At 38.6% G+C, this 22396-nt stretch overlaps 1 protein-coding gene and 1 pseudogene across 1 annotated transcript in view; one reads left to right on the forward strand and one right to left on the reverse strand.

The window, feature by feature from the left end:
• Positions 1-13672, forward strand: part of nxph1 (neurexophilin 1) — a 77383-nt gene extending 63711 nt beyond the window's left edge. The window contains exon 2 of the mRNA XM_084919539.1: positions 11680-13672. Coding sequence (XP_084775665.1) covers positions 11680-12435 — 756 coding nt within the window. The 3' untranslated portion in view covers positions 12436-13672. The remainder of the gene's footprint in view (positions 1-11679) is intronic.
• Positions 4208-5651, reverse strand: LOC146362401 (uncharacterized; annotated as a pseudogene).
• Positions 13673-22396: the final 8724 nt, after the last annotated feature.

Raw genomic sequence — 22396 nt, forward strand, 5'->3', positions numbered from 1 at the left:
TAAATACAATTTCAACTGTATTATATAATGTACTTGTATTTGCATGACATTTCATACTTTTACCATTAAGTGACATCTCAACCATTTGATAGAGATCAATATTTTAAAAACTACAGGGTCTATTGAAAAAAAAATATTGATTGTGGTTATTACTCACCCAAATCAATAAGAAATGCAAACAAAAAATCTTTCCATTGTTTTTTTTCTTGGTGTGGACCTCAAAGGGTTAAAGATTAATATCAGTTTGTACATGCTTTAGATAGCTTTTCTTCAAATTCTTTAATTCTCACTCGCTTTTGCAACTTTGTACTTTTGTGTTACTCGCAGCAACAACTCCACCTCATTGTTAGTCCATTTAAAAAACTTTTCCTCGACATTTTGCCGCGACGTTTCAAAGAGCCGGAAAGTAAATAAACGGCAGACAGAAATGAGGCAGGTCGAATCGTCTTGCGTTTCACGCATGCGCAGTACTGGAAGGTAAGCGTTTTCGGCCATTTCAATGTGGACGCACAACTCTGAGATAAAAAGACTGAAAATGATAGTGTGGACGCGGAGCATTTTGAGACGAAAACGCTGTTTTCAAATTTATTTGGGCTAGTGTGGACGTAGCCTCTGAAAGCCCTCTTCTTGTCACTGAGGAGGGCTTTGATGTCCTTAGTCACCCACAGCTTGGTATTTGGGAAACGAATGGACAGTCTGAGCTGGAACAATGGGGTTGGTGCAGAAAGTTATGTAGTCGGTGATACACTCAGTAAGCCCATTGATGTCCTAGGCGTAGTCTAATGGGGTACTCAAAGCGCATTATACAACATGTCTCATTAACCAGTACAACAGATTCATACAAGCACTTTTTCTATATTTTTTCTTTTTTCTACATGTTTTCTAATTAGTGTTCAAACTCTGATGAAAATATTGGAAAACAACTTGGGGTTCAATATCTTGCCCAAGAATACTTGCAAAATATTCCTGGCCAAGATACTGGTGCAAACAGGGCTTGAACCACCAACCTTCTGATTAGTACATTAGACCTTGGGCTGCTAGTGATGTAATGTTGTGTGCATATTATCTTTACACACCATGAGCCCCTACTACTACCTGAGCATCATTTAATTTTTAATTCAATTCAATGTTTTTTTATACAGTGGGTAAAATAAGTATTGAACATGTGACCAGTTTTCTAAGTAAATGTATTTCTAAAAGTGCTACTGACATGAAATTCTGAGCAGATGTCTTTAGCAACCCATCCAATCCACACATGCAAAGAAATTAAATCATAGATGTCCATAAATTAAGTTATGTGTAATCTAAATTTTAATTCAATTAAATGTAATTGTTATAGCACCAAATCACAGCAATAGTTTCCTCAATGCACTTTATATTGTAAGATAAAGACCCTACAATATAATGAGAATTGACACAGAGAAAAAAGTATTGAACACGCTTACAGAAAATTATTTAATACTTTGTACAAAAGCGTTTGTTGGTGATGACAGCTTCAAGACTCTTGCTGTATGGAGAAAATAGTCATATGCATTGCTCCAGTATGACTTTGGCTCATTCTTCCACCACCACCACGGTGGGGGCTAAGGCAAGGAGGAGACGGCAACACAAGACAACCACAATTAATGAAGGAGAGGGGCAACGGCTAGGTTACAGTCAGGCAGTTTTTATTGATGGTTTACTGTGCCTTGACAATCATAAACTCAACAAAAGAAAAGGGTGGTGGAGGAGGACTAGGCGGTTGAGCCAAATCAAAATTAAGAAATTAAATTAAGAAAACAAAAAGAGGCTGACTTCTTTCCTGAAGTCTAAATAAAACAATACACAAAACAAAAGGTCTGCCTAGCTGCTTGACAAAAAAAGGTCAGTCAAAACATACAAAAGTGGCATCAAGCGTATAACCTAGTGTTTTTAACAATAAATGCCCAGTTGCAAGTGTATGGGGTACCCCAATCTTACCTGTCCAGCCTCCCACCAAAACACTCTGTTCACATACACATAAGCCTACAAACAAACGTTTAGAGAACATCAGAAGCTGGCCAGGAAGCTGCTCTTTTGTAATAATCCCTGGCAAGCGATTGGTCTGCAGCCGTCCCCAACCCCTGGGCCACGGACCGGTGCCGGTCGTTTGGTACCAACAAGAGTTGAGGTTCAGGTGTGAAATGTGTAGTTTTCCGGGGTTTTATTGATTTTTTATCATTATTTTTAATAGTTTTTATTGTTAACTCAGTTTCCCTGGGTCTTTTCCTGTGTGTTATGAATAAATCTTACTTTTTTTGGTACCTTTACAGGTTTTATTTGTTGTATTTTTCCGCGACAACTTAAAGGCCGGTCGTGAAAATATTGTGGGACATAAACCGGTCCGTGGCAAAAAAAGGTTGGGGACCGCTGGGCTACTGTGCCCAGATTAGCCAATAGGCACATGCCAATTATCTTTGAATGGGCCAATAGGTGGAGGCTTGACACCTGAAAGACAAGAGCAACAAAAAAACAAAGTGCTGCGTATCATGGCATGTGACAGTCTTGCTGAAACATCCATCCTAATTTCATCTTCATCATCCTGTTAGATGGCGGCAGGTTTTGAGACAGGAATGTCTCAATACATTTTTCCATACATTCTTCCTTATATGAAGTGTGCCATTTGCAGAAAAATCGCCTAATACCATGATGTTTCCACCTCCAAACTTCGCAGTTGGTATGGTTTTTTTGGGTCGATATGCAGTGACTCTTAAAATCCAAACACGGTGTGTATTAAGGCATCAAAACATTTCAATTCTGGCCTCATCTGACCAGACTATATTGTCCCAGTATTTCACAAGCTTGTCTAAATGTTGATCAGCCAACTTTAAATGCACCCCCTTTTCACTTCATGTGTTCAATATTTTTTTCCTTGGTCACGCCTTATTATTACTTATAATTTATGGACATCAGTGGTTTGACTTCTTGGCATGTGTGGATTGGATGGGTTGTTACATCTAGTGAGAATTTTGTAGCACCTTTAGAAATATATTTACTTAGAAAATTGGTGACATGTTCTTTTAGTGATGTGTTCAATACCTATTTTTCCTGCAGTACAGCACTAAATCAATCCAACTGTTGCCTCAAGGCTGTCATAATGCTGTCTAATACAGACCCAGGAAGCAGGCTCAGGCGAATGAATAAAGACGGAGTGTTTGGGGAGGTGGAGCCAAGTGGCTCACACAGAATGCTCACAAGTACTCTGTGAAGTAGCAGAGACAGAGTTAGTTTTTTACCAGGGAGGAAGTGGTGACTTGTGGAGAAAATCATGAAAACTGTAGACTCCACATGACAAAGGTGCTTTAGATTGTAAGTTAAATCAATACATTTTCTCCTATGAGAAAATGCTTTAGCAAACTTGGGAAAGAAAAACTCTCTTTAAAAAAAAAAAAGAGCTAGACTCAGGGAGGGGTGGTCATCTGCTGTGACTGGTTGGAGTAAAGGGGAGGAAGATATGACAAACAAAGGAAGAGTGGAAGAGAACTAGAGATTAATAATAACTAGTGATTAAATGCAGAGTGGCGTATAAACAGTGTGTGAAAAAAAAGGTGAATGAAGAATAAATCATCATCATGGGAAGCCCCCAGCAACCTTGACCTATTACAGTGTAACTAAGGGGGAATTCAGTGACACCTGATCCAACCCTAACTATATTCTTTGTCAAAAAGGAAATTATGGGGAAATTCACATTATGCTGGAGCAACTTATTTTCAAAAGTAATTAGTTACTTAGTTACTTTTCAAAAACATGATACACAACCTGAATGCGTGACAAACCAATAGACCTTTTGGCCCAATTCTATTTTTTTTTGCATAATTCAACATATAAAAGTGAATCAAATTGAAAAGTGTCTTTTTAAAAATTGGTTTATTAATTTTAATCTTAACTTTATAAACATTGCGTCAAAAAAAAAAAATTAATTCAACAGTCTTTGACTTTAATAAATTTGTTTAACATTTAAACATATTTCTGCACATTACACCATATTTTAAGAAAATAAAGGCTTAAACTGTATTTCTGCATATTCCAGTATATAACATAAAATAATTTTTTGTGTATACACACACATCCCTTCACAAAAATAAAGAAATAAAATAAATAAAATTAACAATAACATCTTTTAACAGTTGGTAAAGTGCAGAGAGGAGTAATAATGAGATTACCAAAACAGAAAATGCTGTTGCATGCTACATTTAGGCTGTTAATCCAGTCTCATTTTGTGGCAACCGTGAAAAAGACCTATGTTTTATTGTTTTCTTTTGGACTGAAACAGTGGTTATATCGCATCAGCAAAAGCTTCTCAAACCTTCTATCAGACAATCTGTTCCTTTTTGGGGAAAGCACCAATCCACCTAAACTGAACAGCCGTTCCACTGGTGCACTGGATGGAGTTGGACTGTTGTATTTCATGTACATCTTTTTGAGATTTGGGAACTGATTCAGAATCTCAAGCTCATAGTCTGACCTTAAATAGTCGGTTACTTCTTTTTCTGCTGAGAAGCTTTCTGTGGGCTGGTTCTGAAATTCAAAAAAGTCTATTTCGGCTGGGCTGGCTGGCATTTGGGACACATTAGTGTTGTCAGTTGCAGGAGCAGCTTTACGACACTGTGTTATCAGGAGCTCCTTCACATACTCTCTCCTACACTCATCTCTCAGCCAACGAAGTTTAAACTTGGGACAAGTGGCCGCTGCGAGAAGTCCTTCTTGGCTTTCCAGAACAGCACCACAATGAGTCTTGAGGGCCCGTAACATACAATATGATGCATCTAAGAATAAAAGTATTTTACTATATAATTACCTATTGTCATTATTTTGTGGGCTTTACTGCCCTAAACCATCTATATTTTCTATTATCAATACTGTATGAGATTTAATTTTGGTTTTGTTGATATTATGATTAATATTCATGATTAATGATGATCAATATCCCTGATATTTAACAAGGGGTAAATACTTGGTCTTTTATTCTATCATTTTAATAATTGTACACGCTGCTTAAAACTAAGTATAACATCCACCCACTGTGAATCGTATAATAAATTTAACAAATCCACCCAAAGCAATTATCCAATAATAATCTTACCTTTACAAGGACATCTGGAAGGCTGGCTGTCATTCTAGAGAGGTCATCTTTCAGGGCAAGCGTCTTTGACATCAGGCTTGTGAGTGTTGGTAGTAAAGCCCCATAGGTGCACTCATCCCCTTGTAAGATGTCCAATGCCACTGTCAGGGGCTTCATCACAGTACAGTACTCTTTCAAGAACTGGTACTCCCTTTCATTAAGGCAGTTGATTCCCAGTTTTACACAGAGGGGATTAAGTTCATTCAAGGGAATTGTGATGATTCTAGAAATGGCCTCATACAGGGAATTCCACCTTGTGGATGTCAGTACCATTAGGTTTCCTCTGGCTGACTTCCTCCACCTGTTCAGAGGCTAATGTTGATCGACTTCCTTTAGTCCAAAGAGCAGAACATTTTGCAATGCTACTCCTATATGCAGCCTTGGTGTCTGCACAGGAATTTAGATGTTTGTCAACATCGCTTGTTGAAATCAAGTTAATTGTGTGCGATGCACATCTGTAGTGTTGAGGGAGGCTAAACTGTGCATCACCAGATGCGGTTGAAAATGTCATGCGGCGGCTGTGTGAAGGCAAGAGAGGACCCAAATGCACGGCTCAAGACACGCGGGGATAAACTCAAAAGGCAGGTCTTTATTAATAGGAACATAAGAAGTCATACAAAACTATACTGGGAGAAACTAAAGCTGAGGTGCTGGGAAGACACGGGGGAATGCACACAACCTAGAGGGACGACGCAACACGGAACAAAGGGATACTCTGACATAAATACACAGAAGGTAATGAGGGAAGTGGGAACACACGGGGAACACAGCTGAGGACAATTACTCATGACTGAGCGGGGAGGACACGAAACTGAAAATACTGACACCAAGATGTGGACCTTAAACACAACACAGTACACAGAGATGAGCACAGAGAGAGAGGCAGAGAACAAGGATGAATACACGAGGGGATGAGGAGAACACAGAACACAAAGGACGGGAACATGGTACCAGAACAAACACCACAATAAAAGCATGGACACAGGGGAATCCAAATACCAAACCAAACAATCCAATGAACATAAGGAACAAAATACAAAACCACAGGAAAACTAAGAACACTGGGTCAAAATGACCCAGGACCATAACAGAAAGAGCTTCTATGACATCAGTAAAGGTCGGTTCCTCGTCATCACCTTCTTCATTTTCAGATTCAGACTCCAAATGACAGGGCTGATATACTCTGAATGCTTTAGGAAAATTGGATGCATTATCCATTACAGTGGCAATAACTTTGTCTTGTAGTCCATATGTTGAATGGATTTCTTCAATCTCTGCTCCGATTACATCATAGGTATGGCTGCCTTTAATTCTCTTGCATGCTAAGGCGGCCTTGTTGCGCTGTAATGTGGAATTAATCCAGTGAACTGTTACACCCATAAAACTTTTATTATTTACCGTCCAGATGTCAGCAGTAGTGGAAACAAACTCTGCCTCTTCGAGTGTAGCCTTCAAGTTAGAGTTCATTTTGTCATATTCTCTCTCAAGGTATCCTACAAATGACTTTCTCTGGGGCAGCTTGACACCACTTTTAGTTGGTATTTTTTCTACAATGTGTCGGAATGATTCAGAGTCTACAGTGGAAATAGGCAACATGTTCTCGACGTTATATGCAGCGACGAGCTTCTTCAGTTCAGCAGCACTAAGTCCTGTCGCTCTTATGTCTAGTTTAACATCACATGGGGAAGACAGGTCAGAGATGTATAACAATGGAAAAATGCACCACACGAGGAAAGATAAGGAGAAAAAAATACTCCCCCAGACTGAGCTCCAACAGGGAGATCAGTTTGAGAACAGAAAAAAAACACCTCTGCACATAGCACATGAAAAAACTCTTAATACACCAAAGAAACACATGACAAGCAACAGGGGTGGTAAAGGGTGAGAGACAGCTGATTTAGACAGTACATCCGGGCCTGCAGCCTGTGCGCTGGTCTCCTTGATCCCCGTCAGCATCGGAAGGGAATAAGCGTCGAAGGCGTTTGGAAAGGGAGGGGGGATGAGTGTGTGCATATCAGTGTATATGTATGTGTGTGCGTGTCCAGAGTTCAGCTGAGACAGTGTCCTTCGCCCTGCCAGGCTAAGTAAACAGTCTTCCAGCCAACCCAGGTGGCCTTGCATGGAATGGGAAGGAACAGACTAAACACAGTTGTTATCAGGGTGTTGTTGTTCAGCTCCAGCCTTGAGACCGCAGCTGGCGCCAAAGGGGTATCCGCATAAGTGATGGTGATTTTTACTTTAGTGCGAACAGCTCATATGAATTTCAAAGCAGTTCTACAGTTCAACAATGGTCTCTCAATCTCCCGTTGGAGAGCCGCGAGCTTCGCCATACTTGCGTTCTGTGATGTTGTCATTTCTTGTGCTCGAGGAGCCGATTCTGAGAACTCACGGCAGTGTGCCTCCCCGAGATGTCATCCAATTTGCACCCAGAGATGTTATTCCGAGCTAGCCCTTCCGAGATGTATCCAGTCTGCAGTCAGAGATCTTATTCTGAGTATTCACAGCAGCCGTAGCCTTTCCAAAATCGTATCCGTGCTGACTCAATGAGCCCATTTTGAGAAACTCACGCCTCTTCCCATCGTTCCAATCCCAGCGGGCAGCCTTGTGGGGGTTTGAACAGCCGGTTCCACTTCCTTAATTCTTCGATAAGTCAGGGCCAAGCCAGCTCCGATCAGCCAGAACCCTGTTACCATGGTTCTGAATAGGTAGATATCTTCAGCACTCAGGCTCACCCAAGCCCAAACTTCTCGTTGAGAAAGGGGTGTCAATTGCATTTAGGGACCAGTTGATCCAATCCATAATTCCTCCTTTAGGTTGTAGAGTACAGACTGTGAGAGAGTGTTCCAGGGAAAAGTAATACAAAAAAAACACGAGACTAGACAAGGACATAAGAGGCTAAGCAGGGAAGCTAAGGGAGAGGAGGAGGAGGAGCGGAGAAAAGTGCGACCGCCTTCGTCAAGAGCAAGAGCAGGATTTACTAAGTTAGATCTGGAAACAATGAATGTCTTTTCAAAGCTAGGACTTTTTGGGTCTCTTTTTATTCCAAGCTTTGCTTTTATCTTGATTATTTTCAATTTGGTATGATATGCAACAATTTTCATCTTGTAAGCAGGCAGAAAAAACAAACAAACAGAGGAGGACGATCTCTTCATGTTTTTAAGTTTGCATTAACTATTCATTTTTTGTGGGTAAAAATTAATTAATGACTATTATTTTTGTATCTTATAAGAATTAAATGATGATCATTGCTTGCATGTCTGAATAAAAGAGGTAAAAAGACTCAAAGGACTCAAGAAGTGCATATACTGGTCTTCAGCGTTTCGTGTCACTCTATTTAAAATAATATTGATACTATTACAGTTTTAGAACCTTTAGAAGCTGAAAAAAGTATTTAGAGGAACACATGACTGGCTGATTCTAACATATTTGCAATAATTGCTACTGCCGTTAATTCAAGGTAACATTAGGGTTAAATTACAACTCTGTCCAATAAAAATGTAATTTCCATACAATTAAACAACATGCACATTTACACTAAGATACCTTTCTGTAAAAGTATCTAAACTCTTCAGGATATTTTCTGGGCGGGCACTTATTTATTTTTAATGTTTGCATATTTGTCAAACTTACATGTTTCAGATCATCAAACAAATCTGAAATCTGAAGTAAATACAAACCTCTGGTTTTTAATCATGATTTCACTTATTGAGTGGAAAAAAAACTTCCAAACCTACCTGGCCCTATGTCAAAAGTAACTGTTCCCTAAACTTAACCATTGGTTATCCAACACTTTGCAGCAAAAACTACAATCAACTGCTTGATGAAGAAGATGATTGTGATTGTGATCGTCGATAATAAAGCTTTTGCATTGCTGTGGAGGAATTTTGGCCCATTCGTTGCAGAATTGCTTTAATTCAGCCACATTGTAGGATTTTAAACAAACATTATTGGCATAACCATAACTTGCTTCAATAGCAAGGTCCTGAATATTATTTATTAATTACTTACTACTTATTTTGTGGGGTCTTTACCTTATAGCATAAAGCACCATGAAGTGACTGTTGTTTTGATTTGGCATTAATTAAATAAAATTCAATTAAATTGTTATTGCGTTAAAGAGAGTTGAATTGAATGAATACTATATCAACTTGTGAAATGTGTTCTACATTTTAAAATGTTTGATTTTCAACAAAGAATATAAGTTTAAAAAAAATAAATAAACACAGACTTCCTGTGTGCAACTTGCATATTATTTCTGTCCCCATAGGTTCACTTTGGGTACTCTAGCATTCTCCATGGTTCACATTTATGTTGGGGTAGCTGGATGAATCTAAATTTGCTATAGCGCAGATCTCCCTGTTCGCCGACAGCATGTTTGCAAAAGCCAACATCTCACAGATTCTGAAGCTGCAGGTTTCATCACCCTCTGACCAAAATTCACTGAACAAGCATAAATAAAATCTGTTTTCTGCATTATTTGCTTGCTTATTACGCACCAGTCTACCGTTGTGTGCAGTGTAATTTAAACTTTTATAAATTATACCAAATTACATGTCTCTAATAAAACCTTTCTTCAGTTTTTGATCTACTGCAGGGTTCTAATGCAAAATCGAATCCAATCAAATTGGGATCTTGTGAATTGGAATCGAATCAGTTATAGGAATAAGTGACGATACCCAGCCCTAGCTGTCACCCTGTCCAGTCTTCCTGTGGCCTTAATTGGATATGTGGTCAAGAAAATGGATGGATGGAATAAAAGTTTCTTCCATTTGAAAAAAAAGTGTCACTTTAATCATAAGCACACTTACATACACAAGTGGGTTTTAGTATGACAGCTCACTTTAAAGCAGAAGGGTTGAACAGTGTTTTCATTGTCAGTTTTGAATGAATTTGGTGTTAGAATTTGGCAAATGTAGCATCAGTACCACAATCTACAAAACAGTTTTAATAAAATATACAAATGTCAACCTCAAGTCATTAGAGAAGAGAGAGGATCACCACATTATTTACCTGGAGTGACTTGGCTGATTAAAGACAAACTTTGTACCTCAATTTCTCAATGTAATTTATTTAGTACTATGTTAGATGTGATCTCAGTATATAGTACATGTTAGTCATGGAAAGGCTTGAAAGAGAAGAAAAATTACTCACATTTGTCAAAAACAAAAGATAAATCATATAAAAAAGGATTGCTAGATGTTTACTTTAAAATTAATATATATAATACAGATTTAAATCTCCATCCTTCTGGCAGTCTAGGACATCTTTACGGTGCAGATGCATTCTTATTTTAACAGTATGTGTAAAACCTTGTAGATGGTTTTGTGTGATGATGAGAATACATATGCATGTAGCATCCACGCTTTATCTATAGGCTGTTGTGTCACGGGTGTAGAAAATGAAATGTGTAGCCTACTTTTAGGTTTGACAATTTAGGATTTTTTTGTTTGTTTATTTGTTTTTTAACAGTGCCAAGTTGTAAAAAGTTGCCTTAAGAAACATAATTTTGCACATTTTAAAAAACAGGAGGCATAGAAAGTATTTGCCAGTGGGACACAATCCTTGTGGTGAACTTTACACTGGGTTCTTGGGGGGTTTCAAATCTATAGAGACGCTGTGTTTAGAGAAACTGCATCTCAGCTGTTCTGATACTCCAGACACATAAGCGATCAATAAAGGGTTTTGGCTGGGCAGCCGTTGACCTTCTCTCCTGGATCGCTTGGAGCACCCTTAGGTGTCTTACCAGTTTTGACAAATGTCCAGCTGGGATAACCACATTTACTCATAGCCTTTTTCATATGCTGTTCTTCTGCTTCCCTGGTCTGTAAGGATCTTACAATGCTGTGACTGCAGCCATTCGCCAACTCTATGTGAATGGTATTCTTGGTCATTGATCAATGGCCATGACAATTTGCATATGATCAGGAAACTGACCCCACAGTCCACTGTTAATCAGTGGTGCCATTTTCAGTCATTAAGCAAATGTACAGTTTATCCAGGGGAACAGAATCAAGTTTTTGGGGATTTCCTTACCCACATGATTGACCATGCATCAAAACCTTCCATGTAAACACTGCATGTCATTCCATACAGTACCATGAAGATCGATCAGCCATAAAATTAAAACATCCTGCCAAATATTTTGTATATCCCCTGAGTACTGCCAGAACAGCTCGTTGACACATCAGGCATTACAAGCCAGGACCAAGGTGCAGGGACAGGGTGTTGTGTGGTAGAAGATCCTCTGGGTGTTGTGTTATGATGCGTATGGACTCTCTGGATGGTATGTGTCAAAGTAACATCCACATTAATACCAGGGTCCAAGGTTTTAATACAAAACATTAAATTTGAATATTTTCTTCACGTTTTCAATTTTCAAACTTTTAACGTTGTGATTAACTGGTGTAGATATGCACCTGGTGAAAGGAATGTTTTCTCATTTGCAATTTGCTCATTTCATAGATATCTAGATCCTAACGTAGCATCCTCATATTGATGTAAACTCCCAGCTAATAGATGTTTTTTACTCTCTTCCCCAGGTTACAAGTGCTCATCCTTCAAAGTCAGACATTGTCAAATCAGGAAATCTGAAATCCACGCTTAAGCATATATGGACACAAAGTAATAAGGAAATGTCCATCAGTAGGCTGCTATCACAGACTCTACAAGGCAAGGAGAACAGCACAGCTTTGGATCTTCACTATGACACTCCAGAGCCCTATTTGGAGCAGGATCTTTGGGATTGGCTGAGAAATTCCACGGACCTGCAGGACTCACGACCACGGGCTAAACGGCGGCCTATGGTCAAGACAGGAAAGTTTAAGAAGATGTTTGGCTGGGGGGACTTCCATTCAAACATTAAGACAGTTAAACTTAACCTGCTAATCACTGGTAAGATTGTAGATCATGGAAATGGCACCTTCAGTGTCTACTTTCGCCACAACTCCACAGGGCAGGGCAATGTGTCTGTTAGCTTGGTCCCTCCAACAAAGATAGTTGAGTTTGATGTGGCAGCACAGCAGTCCGTCATTGATGCCAAGGACTCAAAGTCCTTCAACTGTCGCATAGAATATGAGAAGGTTGAGAAGGGTGCCAAGAACACACTCTGCAACTTTGACCCATCCAAGACATGCTACCAAGAGCAAACTCAGAGCCATGTCTCCTGGCTTTGCTCCAAACCATTCAAAGTCATCTGCATCTTCATTTCCTTCTACAGCACCGACTACAAACTGGTGCAGAAAGTGTGTCCAGACTACAACTACCACAGTGACACTCCCTACTTTCCCTCTGGCTGACATTTCCATACACTCACAAACTACATAGTGGTCGAGTGGAGAACAGACTAGGACTTCTATCCAGGCCAGAGACATTTGTATGTTAGCCCTTCTGTCCCTTAACATGTCCATATCTGAGTGTCAGCTATGCCCAAATGATTCCCCTGTTCAATCTTCTGAAAGAGCAAAGAGCAACTTTCAATTCTTACAAAATGTGCTAATTGTAAACTGCTTAAAAGTAACCTTGGATTACCAGTTAGAATTTTATCCCTTAATTATGATTTATTCCAGCTGAATTTTGTCGAAAGCAATGGCCTTTGGGTCATCTTGGGTTAGTACTAGTACGAATTGTTCATTATTGAACTCTGCTCTTTCTTGTTGTTATTTTTACATCACACTTGTAGTCCAACTGAATGTTAATAACCTTGTTTTCTTTTAGCATATTTCAATATACAGTGTATTAACTCTTGATAGTATATGGACTGTTTGCCCCTGCTGTACCAGTTTCACTCTGCGTTTTATTCTGAATAATGGAAAAAAAATTAGCTCCTTGTTTAAAAAGAATGAAAACTATCCTTCAAATGTTATTAGAAAAAGAGGCTGAGGATGACAACAAAGATTCAAATGTGAGTGTGATGCTGTTAGAAATGTGAGGTAGTTTAATAAGTGAGGTTACCAGGCTGGCTTCTTCTACAGTCAGTTGAGAAAACCTGTTAACAACAGACTTTCAGATAGTGTAAGATGATCAGTCCTCGGTCATCATCAGAGAGCTTTTTGCGATAACGAACTTAACCAGCTACTGAGTCAGTTAGATGACTGGCCTATATTTTGAACTGACAAAATTTCGGATTAACTGACTGATCAGTGGGTTCTTGGGGATAAGACTTGTTCATTGTCAATTAATATAGCAAATGTAATGTATTGAATTCTATATATTAGAGCTTAATTTGTATGAATGGTTTGTATTGTACATAGTTTATCCAAATTATGCTGCTTCTGTATATGCCCCATGAGCTGTGTTTTTGACCACCTCTGCTAAGTCCTCTTGAAAGTCCATTTATGCTTGTTCTTGGTTCCTCTAACACAGAAAATGATGTTGCAGCCCTAGGTGTGAATTTCATGAAAACAGAAATCATGTACAGAAGATTTAGAACTGACTAAATATAATAAAAGTATTGACTTAAATTTTCTTTACTGGGTTGGGGGAAGGTTTGGGGATGGAGATGGATTAAAGAAATCAGAAATTTTATCAATTGAATTCTGGTATGTGTGAGTTAATTAAATCAGTAATGATTTGTTGAAAGTTTGCGGCAAACCATCATACCCATCTTTGTAGGACAATGGGCTACAATGGCAAAGGAAAATTTACTATAATAAACTGAACTGCAACAAAGTACAGGAAAAGACTGAGGTTTCACTCAAAATTCAAGCTTTCACAACATTAAGGAGATGTTAAATGTTTCTCCATTATCTTGGATATCTGTGTGATGAGTCCTACCCCATCTAACACAAGATTTGTTGCCTAAAACATGAGCAACAGTGAGAGGCACAAAAAATGTAATTTTAAATAAATTGGTGGTATCTCATAAATACATATGTGTGTGCTTATTGAGGTTTGGTCACACATATATTAAACACCTCTAGAATAACTAATAGGACTATGTCATGGCTGCTGCGTGGGTCCCAAACGCAGGACTCTGGAGATCAGCGGCACAGATGGTGCAACTCTGAAGGCTGACCGGGAGTCCATTGGTGCAAATCTCAAGGAAGCCTGTGAAGGTGAGGGAGCAGGTTCACAGGTTTGTGATCACTTGGTAGGTGGCCAGTGATGGCAACAGCAACCCTTTGTCAGAGGCCGTTGACAAAGGAACGTCGATGGAAGTGATGGAATACCTCTGGTAGCATGGCTGATGGCTGATCTTGATGGCAATTCCAGTTTTTCCTTTGGCTCAAGTCGAGCAGGACCCACTGTCACCGGATGCTCAGGTGCTGGTTCAGATCAGATGTGGGACCCACAGGCTCAGGCTCCGGTTAAACGCCAGTAGTGGACCTTGGATTCATTGGGTGTTTTGGCCATTATCACTAGACACCCTCATCCAAGGAGGCCCTGCCAGGGTTGATCAGGCCCCGGAGTGTGTCACTGGTTTATGTTAAATTATTATTTCTCTTTCTTCTGTTTAGTTTCTATAGTTTATTTTCTTCTATCTTTTCACTGCAACTGAGAAATAATACTTACATCTTTAACATTTATGTAGCCTTATGATGCCTGGAGCCTTCTCTCTTATGATAGAGAGGAGTAAGACAAAAGGGACAAGATAGGAGAGAGCAGAGAGGAGAGCTGGAAGGGGGGCGCCTGATCTGGCTTCCCACACCTCCGCGCTGGATCGGGTTGTACGCTTAGTCCCCCACTGCCTCCCAGAAAAGGGCTTATTATCAGGCTTGGAAATTAAACAAGTAGTGGCCGGTTCAGAAACTGAAAACAAAGTCTGGCATGGAGACAGAAGAGAATGTGTTATAAGCAGCCATCTCAAGAATAAAACTATCATTCTTAGTCTCTACAGATTTTGTGGCACAGCATAGTCTTTTTTTTCCCAGACTTGAAGAGAGCAGGAGGCAACAAGTCCTTCTCACTCAGCATTGGATTTTGCTTGGTTGGTGTAGAGTGATGGAAAGAACCTATGTTTATCTGGGCTGCGTAGCTGGGACAGCTGCTGTATCCAAGGGGACAGCCACAGAGACAGGGCACAAATGATAACTAAATATTCCAAAACCTTGATTAAGTTGAAAATAAATTGACAACGAATAGAATATAATTTAAAGGAAACCTACAAAATATTAATATAAAAATGAAGAATCACAAAACCCTGCATTGTCCTGGTTCCAAGACCCAGAGACCCTGACAGACTGTAAATTATCGACATACATATGATACATATCTGTTATAATAGAGTTAGTTGGTGGATATAGATCTGAAAACAGAAACCAGATTATACTGAATGACAGGTTATACTGACAGTTTTCTAGAATGTGTGACAAATGTGTCACAATCAGTGAATGCAGATAATTTGTTATGAATTTGACATTAAAATGGAAACTACAGAGATTATCATGTTAAAATGTAATGAGAAACTGCAGAGATTCTTATTAAACTTTAGCATGACACTCTGCAATAAGACAGTTTTTATGTGTTATAATGCAATGAAGTAGTTAACGGTAATAATCTTTAGTAGCAATTAATTATCTTTATCGGTTTACTAATGTTTTTTTGAGCAGTATACAAAATTGTGTTTTTCCTGAGGCTAAAGAAATGACTGATTAAGCACTTAGTGTGCACTGTGCTAAATTAAACAGCTTTGGATTTTCACATTTGTGCAGTGTACAAACAGTGCATGTGTAAACAGTCTGTCTCGACATTTCCTTCACACTAACAGGGACAACATAAGAACACATAAGCAGCGTGCCTGACTATAATTAATCTAGTGCCATGTGTGATCAAGCAGATTTGAATGATCAGACATGGCAGAAATTTGGACACACAGAGGCAAGCTTGTAATTCAGTCCCCGGGAGATGTGGAGATTGGGATGCAAGACTGATAGCGTCTGTTGTGGGACTTCACAGTGGCACCTGCTATCAAATCCTCCAACTCGGCAGTTAGGATCAGTACTCAGCTTTAAACAGATTAGAGCCTCTAGGGAAGGGAAATCCATTGCCTTTTGCTGGCTCACAATTTATCAGTAATTAAAGTGGATGCCAGGTTTGTGTTTTCATTGGAGGTCTGTGGGGTACTTTTATAGCTGTCCTCATTAAGAAGCTGCCTCCCAAAACTTTACCCTCAATCCTCAGTTTTAACAAGCAAGGGAGAGTATATACGACATACCATCAGTGTAGAAGCAAATATATAAAAAAGCTGAACTTCTTAATTCCAACTGACACTAGAAACTAATCATTTTTTTAATGAAGCACAATTGCTTAAGGAAAATTAAAAAAAAAAAAACAGTATAAGCTGTTTAATACAATTGTTATAATTGTTCTCAGAATTAACAGGCATTATAATGATATGGAGGCTTTAAAAAATAAAAATAAAAACCCACCTAATGGCCTGATCTCTTACATACAAATGCACTTAAAGTGATCGTCATAAGTCACTCTTATATCTCACAAGTTTGCCACTACTTCAGTTGTGTCATGCAACACCTTGTTTTTCTTTTAAATTATTTAAAAGAAAAATTACTAGCTGTGCTTCCATTTTTGTTGTTAGGTTGTTACGTCTTTCAGTTTCTGTGGTACTATGCTACTGTTACTTTATTGTAAATGTACAGGTACTTATATACAAATTCAAAGCTCTTTCTATCATAATCCTTATTCACCCACACATTCACATAACCATTTATTCTATGTCTGTTAAGCACTCTGTAACTAAACCCTGGGGCAATTTAGGACACTATCTCGCTCACTGACATTTGACCTTTCCATAAACACACAATTCATGCTAATTCCTGAGCCCCAGCTTTCCTTTGAGAGCCATTTTCTACTCAGTTTTTCTTTGCATTTGATACATTATTTGCCATAAAATATTTGTTAGTTGTTTTAAATTATTTTATTACATTTTAGGTTATATATAATTTATTTTGACCCATGGTAAAAAGGCAATTTCCCCGTGGGGATTAGTTACATTTCCTGATTTTATTTTCATTAATTCTGACTATTAATAAAGCACATAAGCACATGTCATACCAACTGCGAAGCAGGAATCACAGTATATACAACCACAGTCTATGTACACAGAGCATTAGTATACCTGAATTACAAGAAGAAAAATTCTCAGAGCTAATAAATCTCTGGATTTGTATTGTTGAAAACAGTATAATCATTACCCTCTTACAGTTTCATAGCCAAGAACTCACCACACTCTTATGGCAAAGAATAGAACCGTAGATGGTGTTGTTGGCACTGTTTACACATACATTGTGGATCTTATCAGACGCTTTATTTTAAAATGAGAAATATGTTAGTTCAACAAAAGAAAGCAAATTTGTATGTCTGATCTTTTTTATTACACTGACATTTGGTAACTGCAGTTTAATTATGACAAGAAAAGGCAGCCATGCAACATACAGAACAGCATCGTCATGTGCCTGCTTGTTTTGCTCTTTATGTTGTCAACATCTAAATTCTGTCTATTGGTTACATTTATTTGTCTTGGTTGGTTTTATTTGTCTGGATTGTCAGAGCCTTCACTTCTCTCCAGTGTCAGCATTTTAAACTAGAAAACCAACCACTTCACTTTTGATCAGTTAGTTTAAGATAAGAAATAGACTCTGTAGTAAGAGGTCACCATTTTCAGTCTACTTAACAGCGTATTCAGTTTTTTAAAATTACTTTTTTACTTGCCTCACAAGATAGAATGTTCAGTTAGTATAATTTTATAATGTATTTTATAATTTTATAATTCAAACAATGCTTCTAAAGAAAACTTCCCCTTGTTAGAATCAGAATCAAAATACTTTATCAATCCCCAAGAAAATTATGTCTTTACAGTTGCTCCAAGACAATAAGAACAGTTGTGATAGTCTAAGAGTGATTATAACTCTTTCTAGGACTCTGGTTGATCACAAGCTTGGATATACTCCGCTATCCAAGGTATTGAGCTGCAGCCTTAGATACCAACTCCTCAGCTCTGCCATTGTGTCCATATCTAATGAAAAAAAAGAAAGAAAGGAAAAAAATGGTAACATTTGAAATTCCAGACTTGAGGCTTCACAGTGATACTCGCACATTTGCATTCCCTGGGGACCTCTTTTTCTAAATACAAGATAAGGTGCCAATCTTTTTTGAGATAGTAGTGTACCAATTAATAACATTTACTCACTGTACCCCACAAGGCAAAAAGAAAATATCATCATTTATTGCAAAATACAATACATTTGACAGAAGCTTAATGTATGGATCTATTTTATACAATTGCGGTCCATCAAACACAATAAATTGAGTTCAGTTGCAGTTCTGATTGTGTTAAGGCTTTGTGATTATAATCCAGACAAAGTAAAAAAAGAAGTATATGATTGATGTATTATAATAATATGAATGCTAAAATGCATTGTTTTTTAACTATGCAGGTAGGTTGACTATGCTATGTCCCAAATTCTTTGATGTTGGGCTGAGAACAAACAACTAATACTTAGAGCAGGTCCAGTTAATCAACAATCATTTATTAAGAACATGCATGTGGAGATGTACACAATACCACCTTCCGTGTCTATCTCAAAGAGTAAGCACTTAGATACACAGTTTTATATGTCAGGATTCACGCCCCTTCATGAGTAGGCAGATAACATAACATGCATCAGTTAAACTTAGTGAGTTAGATATAATTCCTTTTTTGGTAATCTTCTATAACACTTAGAAAGCTATCTCAACTGTCTCTCACCCCAGTTTCCTGTTGTTCTCACTATGGGGCCCATGATGTATATAGCACATCCTGAGTACATCCTGTTCTGTGCAGGCACGTATGCTGTTACAAGCAGATCACTTATAATAATAACCTTTGATTGTGCACATTTTATTAGCTGCTGGATTAATATGACATTTGCTAATATACTTCTACAGAATATATTTTCCACAGCTACTATATAATATCACTTAGTTATGTAATATGCCTATTTATTTGCCTAATCTTTAAAACCAACAACTTTCACTTTTCTAGCTTTATAATCACAATTACAAAAAAAAATAAAAATTACTGGTCTTTGCACTAAAAAATCCTTACCCCCTCCCTCTCAATTTATCAATACATAACGTTATTTCATGTCAGTGTTTTTTTTTTAGAACAGGTTGGGTCCTTTTCAGCTGTATGAAAAATGCTGGTAATAACTGCAGATCTGATATAAATCCTGGTATTGTGTCATGTTCATGACAAGAGTTCTTCCCTTGAGAAGAAACACGTTTCTGTGAAATAGGGGCTTCAGAACAATGAATTTGGGTTCCTGCCCACATTAAGCCATCTTTGCCAATCCCATCCTGACCTAAACTGTGCTTTTCCCTGAAGAGAATTTTTGCTTTAATCAAAAGCGGAATGGAAAAGGACCTTGCGTGCCTCTGGGATATTTTTCCATTAACCATTTTGACACATGACTGACTGTAGGGGATTATTGGTTTTTGAAGAACTATTAACAGATGTACATTTGCATTTTAATACAGTTCTCCTCAACTTACTAATGCAGTTTGCTTCTCATCTTCTTTGCCACCTCATTCCTGGTGCAATTCAGACTAACAGCAAAAAACCCTCCAGCTTTAATCATTTTAATTGCCATAAAATATTACTTTTCATTAATCACTTTGAATCTCCATTCTTTAACAACAGCCAGGATAATTCCTCTCCAAACTGTTGATTGTTGCTTCCCGTAAGGTTTTGGTAAAGAAGACAATAATGGAATTCTACATGACAAGAAAACCTTTATCTTAAGCCGGAAACAGTGATTACTGTGATGAAATATTTGTTTTCACTGTGTCTGTTTTTTTTTTCCAGAGAAATTCTGTAACAAGGATACCCTAAATGTAGGTTATAAAAGAAGGGCCTAACTCTGAGTACACTCTGTGCAAAGTAGACAGGAAACTGCAGGCTTTTGAGCATGTTTGTGAAAGTGAAATTAAAGCACTAGTGTAAGTTACTTTGAGGAGCTGTTGGGAGGATGCTATTTGAATAACCAGGTTATTCATTATTGTCCTTTATTCATTTATATCTTTTGATTAAGCTTTTAGTAGTGGTTCTTGATTAAAACCTTTATTCAACATATTACAGATATAGTTTCAGTTAGGTTATTATGCACATGAGAATTGGCCTCTCTTCTCATAAGACAAAGTTTGTGTGAGGTCGAGCCACACACACACACACACACACACGTACACATACACACACTTACACAGCAGTTAGACTCAGGGGGAGGTGAAGGTTCAAATAATATTTTGTAAAAGCTTGCAACTGCAAAATTGTGCCTGCAAAAGAACAGTTTGTTGCAGAATGTGTGCCTGATGTTCCAGACGATAAGCGAGCGTCCGGCAGCGACAGGAAGACACCTGGCATGGAGACGAGGCGATGTTGCTTTTTCAAACTGTGTTAAAAGTCATTGTGGTTTTGATTTGACGTATGCATATATTGTATCTGCTTAATACATGAGGGGGCATTATAAATTTCCCTGATGGTATAAAAACAACTGATTGTGTACTGTTCGAGAGAGATCGATGCTGTCTGCGTACAGTGTTCATCTCCCACGCGTGTTCATTAAAATCAATTGTTTGACCAAGCTCTTCTGGACCATGGTTGTTTTTACTCTCGTCCTCAATATTGAACCCTTAACATTTGGGGGCTCGTCCGGTGATTGAGGAAGGAGAGAGTTGGAGGTGTAGACGGAGAAATTCGGTGGTCCGTGGTGGCCAGACGGGCAGGCGTGACCCGGCAATCGAACTGAGTGGACAGGCACCTTTATAAAAGAGGTAGGCACAGGCCTGTTGATTTTATCCGAAGTGTGCTGAATTGGATGAAAAAATTAAATGTCTATTCAGTAAAAATTGCCGGTAAATGTCTGTTTTGATTTTGGTGAAAATCTCATGAGGTTTGAAAGTTGAAGTAATGATAATGGAAGTTTGTAAGTTACAGTACTGGGTTGGAGTCCCAAGGAAAAGGAAAACAGTGAAATTGGGTTGGAGTCCCAAGTAGGAAAGTTAGGGAATTGGTCATTTTGTGTGTTGAAGTCCCCATTGGTCATCAGGTCAGACCTGTGTTGTAAATAAATACACACATTCATACATAAATACACAAATAAATAGATCATATCATTAAAATTCTTGCAGCTTTCAGCCTTCATGATAGAGACACAAACTGTACATCAGTACATCAGATGACACAAGTATTGCATGACATTTTTAAAGGGCAACAGTAAACTGAAAGTGTATTTTTATCACTACTTTTTGGCATTTTGTAAATTGTTAGAAAGAGACATTTTATCAAAAAAATAATTTCAGTTGAGAATCTCTGCAGAAGGGCAGCACAGTGATGTAGTGGTGAATCGTCACAGCAAAAACATTCTTGGTCTGAATCCAATGCCTGACTGGGCCTGTTAATGTTGTCCTTGTGCCTCTCCATCCTGCGCTTTGCAGATGGGTTCTCTCCCCTGCCCGATAGCGCCACTCTTGTAGAGCACCATTTTGAGATCTGCCCTGGGGTGACGGTGAGGTCACAGCCCAAAATATTGCCTGAACACAGGCAAGGAAGAAATTGGCTGATATGCTAGAGATGGTAGTAATAGATGAATCACACAGTGTTTGGTGTAGCCCCATAGTTCTTGTGGTAAACAAAGATGGGTCAGTATGGTTCTGTGTGGACTATGGAAAAGTAACTGATGTGTCACAGTTTGACGCTCACCTCATACCTCAGGTCGACGAGCTCCTGGACTGGTTAGGCACTGCTAGTTTTTCCTGGACACTGTGTTTGACTAAGTGCTACTGGGAAATTCCCTTCTCTCCAGGGGAGGGATGAGCAGTGTTGGGGAGTAACAGAATACATGTACCTGTCGCTCCCGTCAACCACCACATGGACAAGTTCTTGTTTACAGATGATTTATTCAACATTCAGCGACAAGATCACTCAGCGTTGTCATCATCATCGTCGTGAGAACTACCCAAACAAAACAATTACAATCAGCAACATGTTTACAATAACACTCTTATCACAGTGAACCCAAACAAACAAAGGTATATGCCTATTTATGGCACTTTCATTGAAACTCAAATTAACAGAGGCACCCTGAACACACCTCATTGCCTGCTGTAGCCAAACGGGAGAAAGTCCGAGGAATGGTAGTCGAATCCAGTTACTTTGTTGAAATAAATTACATGGCAGTCTTTTTCTGTTTCATATGTCCCCTCTCCCTCCCCTCTGTAATTTTGGTAATTCAACGCATTGCTGGAAACCCAAACAAACATGGA

The sequence above is a fragment of the Perissodus microlepis genome, chromosome 22, assembly GCF_051167445.1.
Source record: "Perissodus microlepis isolate ML-2025 ecotype Zambia chromosome 22, ASM5116744v1, whole genome shotgun sequence".
Lineage (NCBI taxonomy): Eukaryota > Metazoa > Chordata > Actinopteri > Cichliformes > Cichlidae > Perissodus > Perissodus microlepis.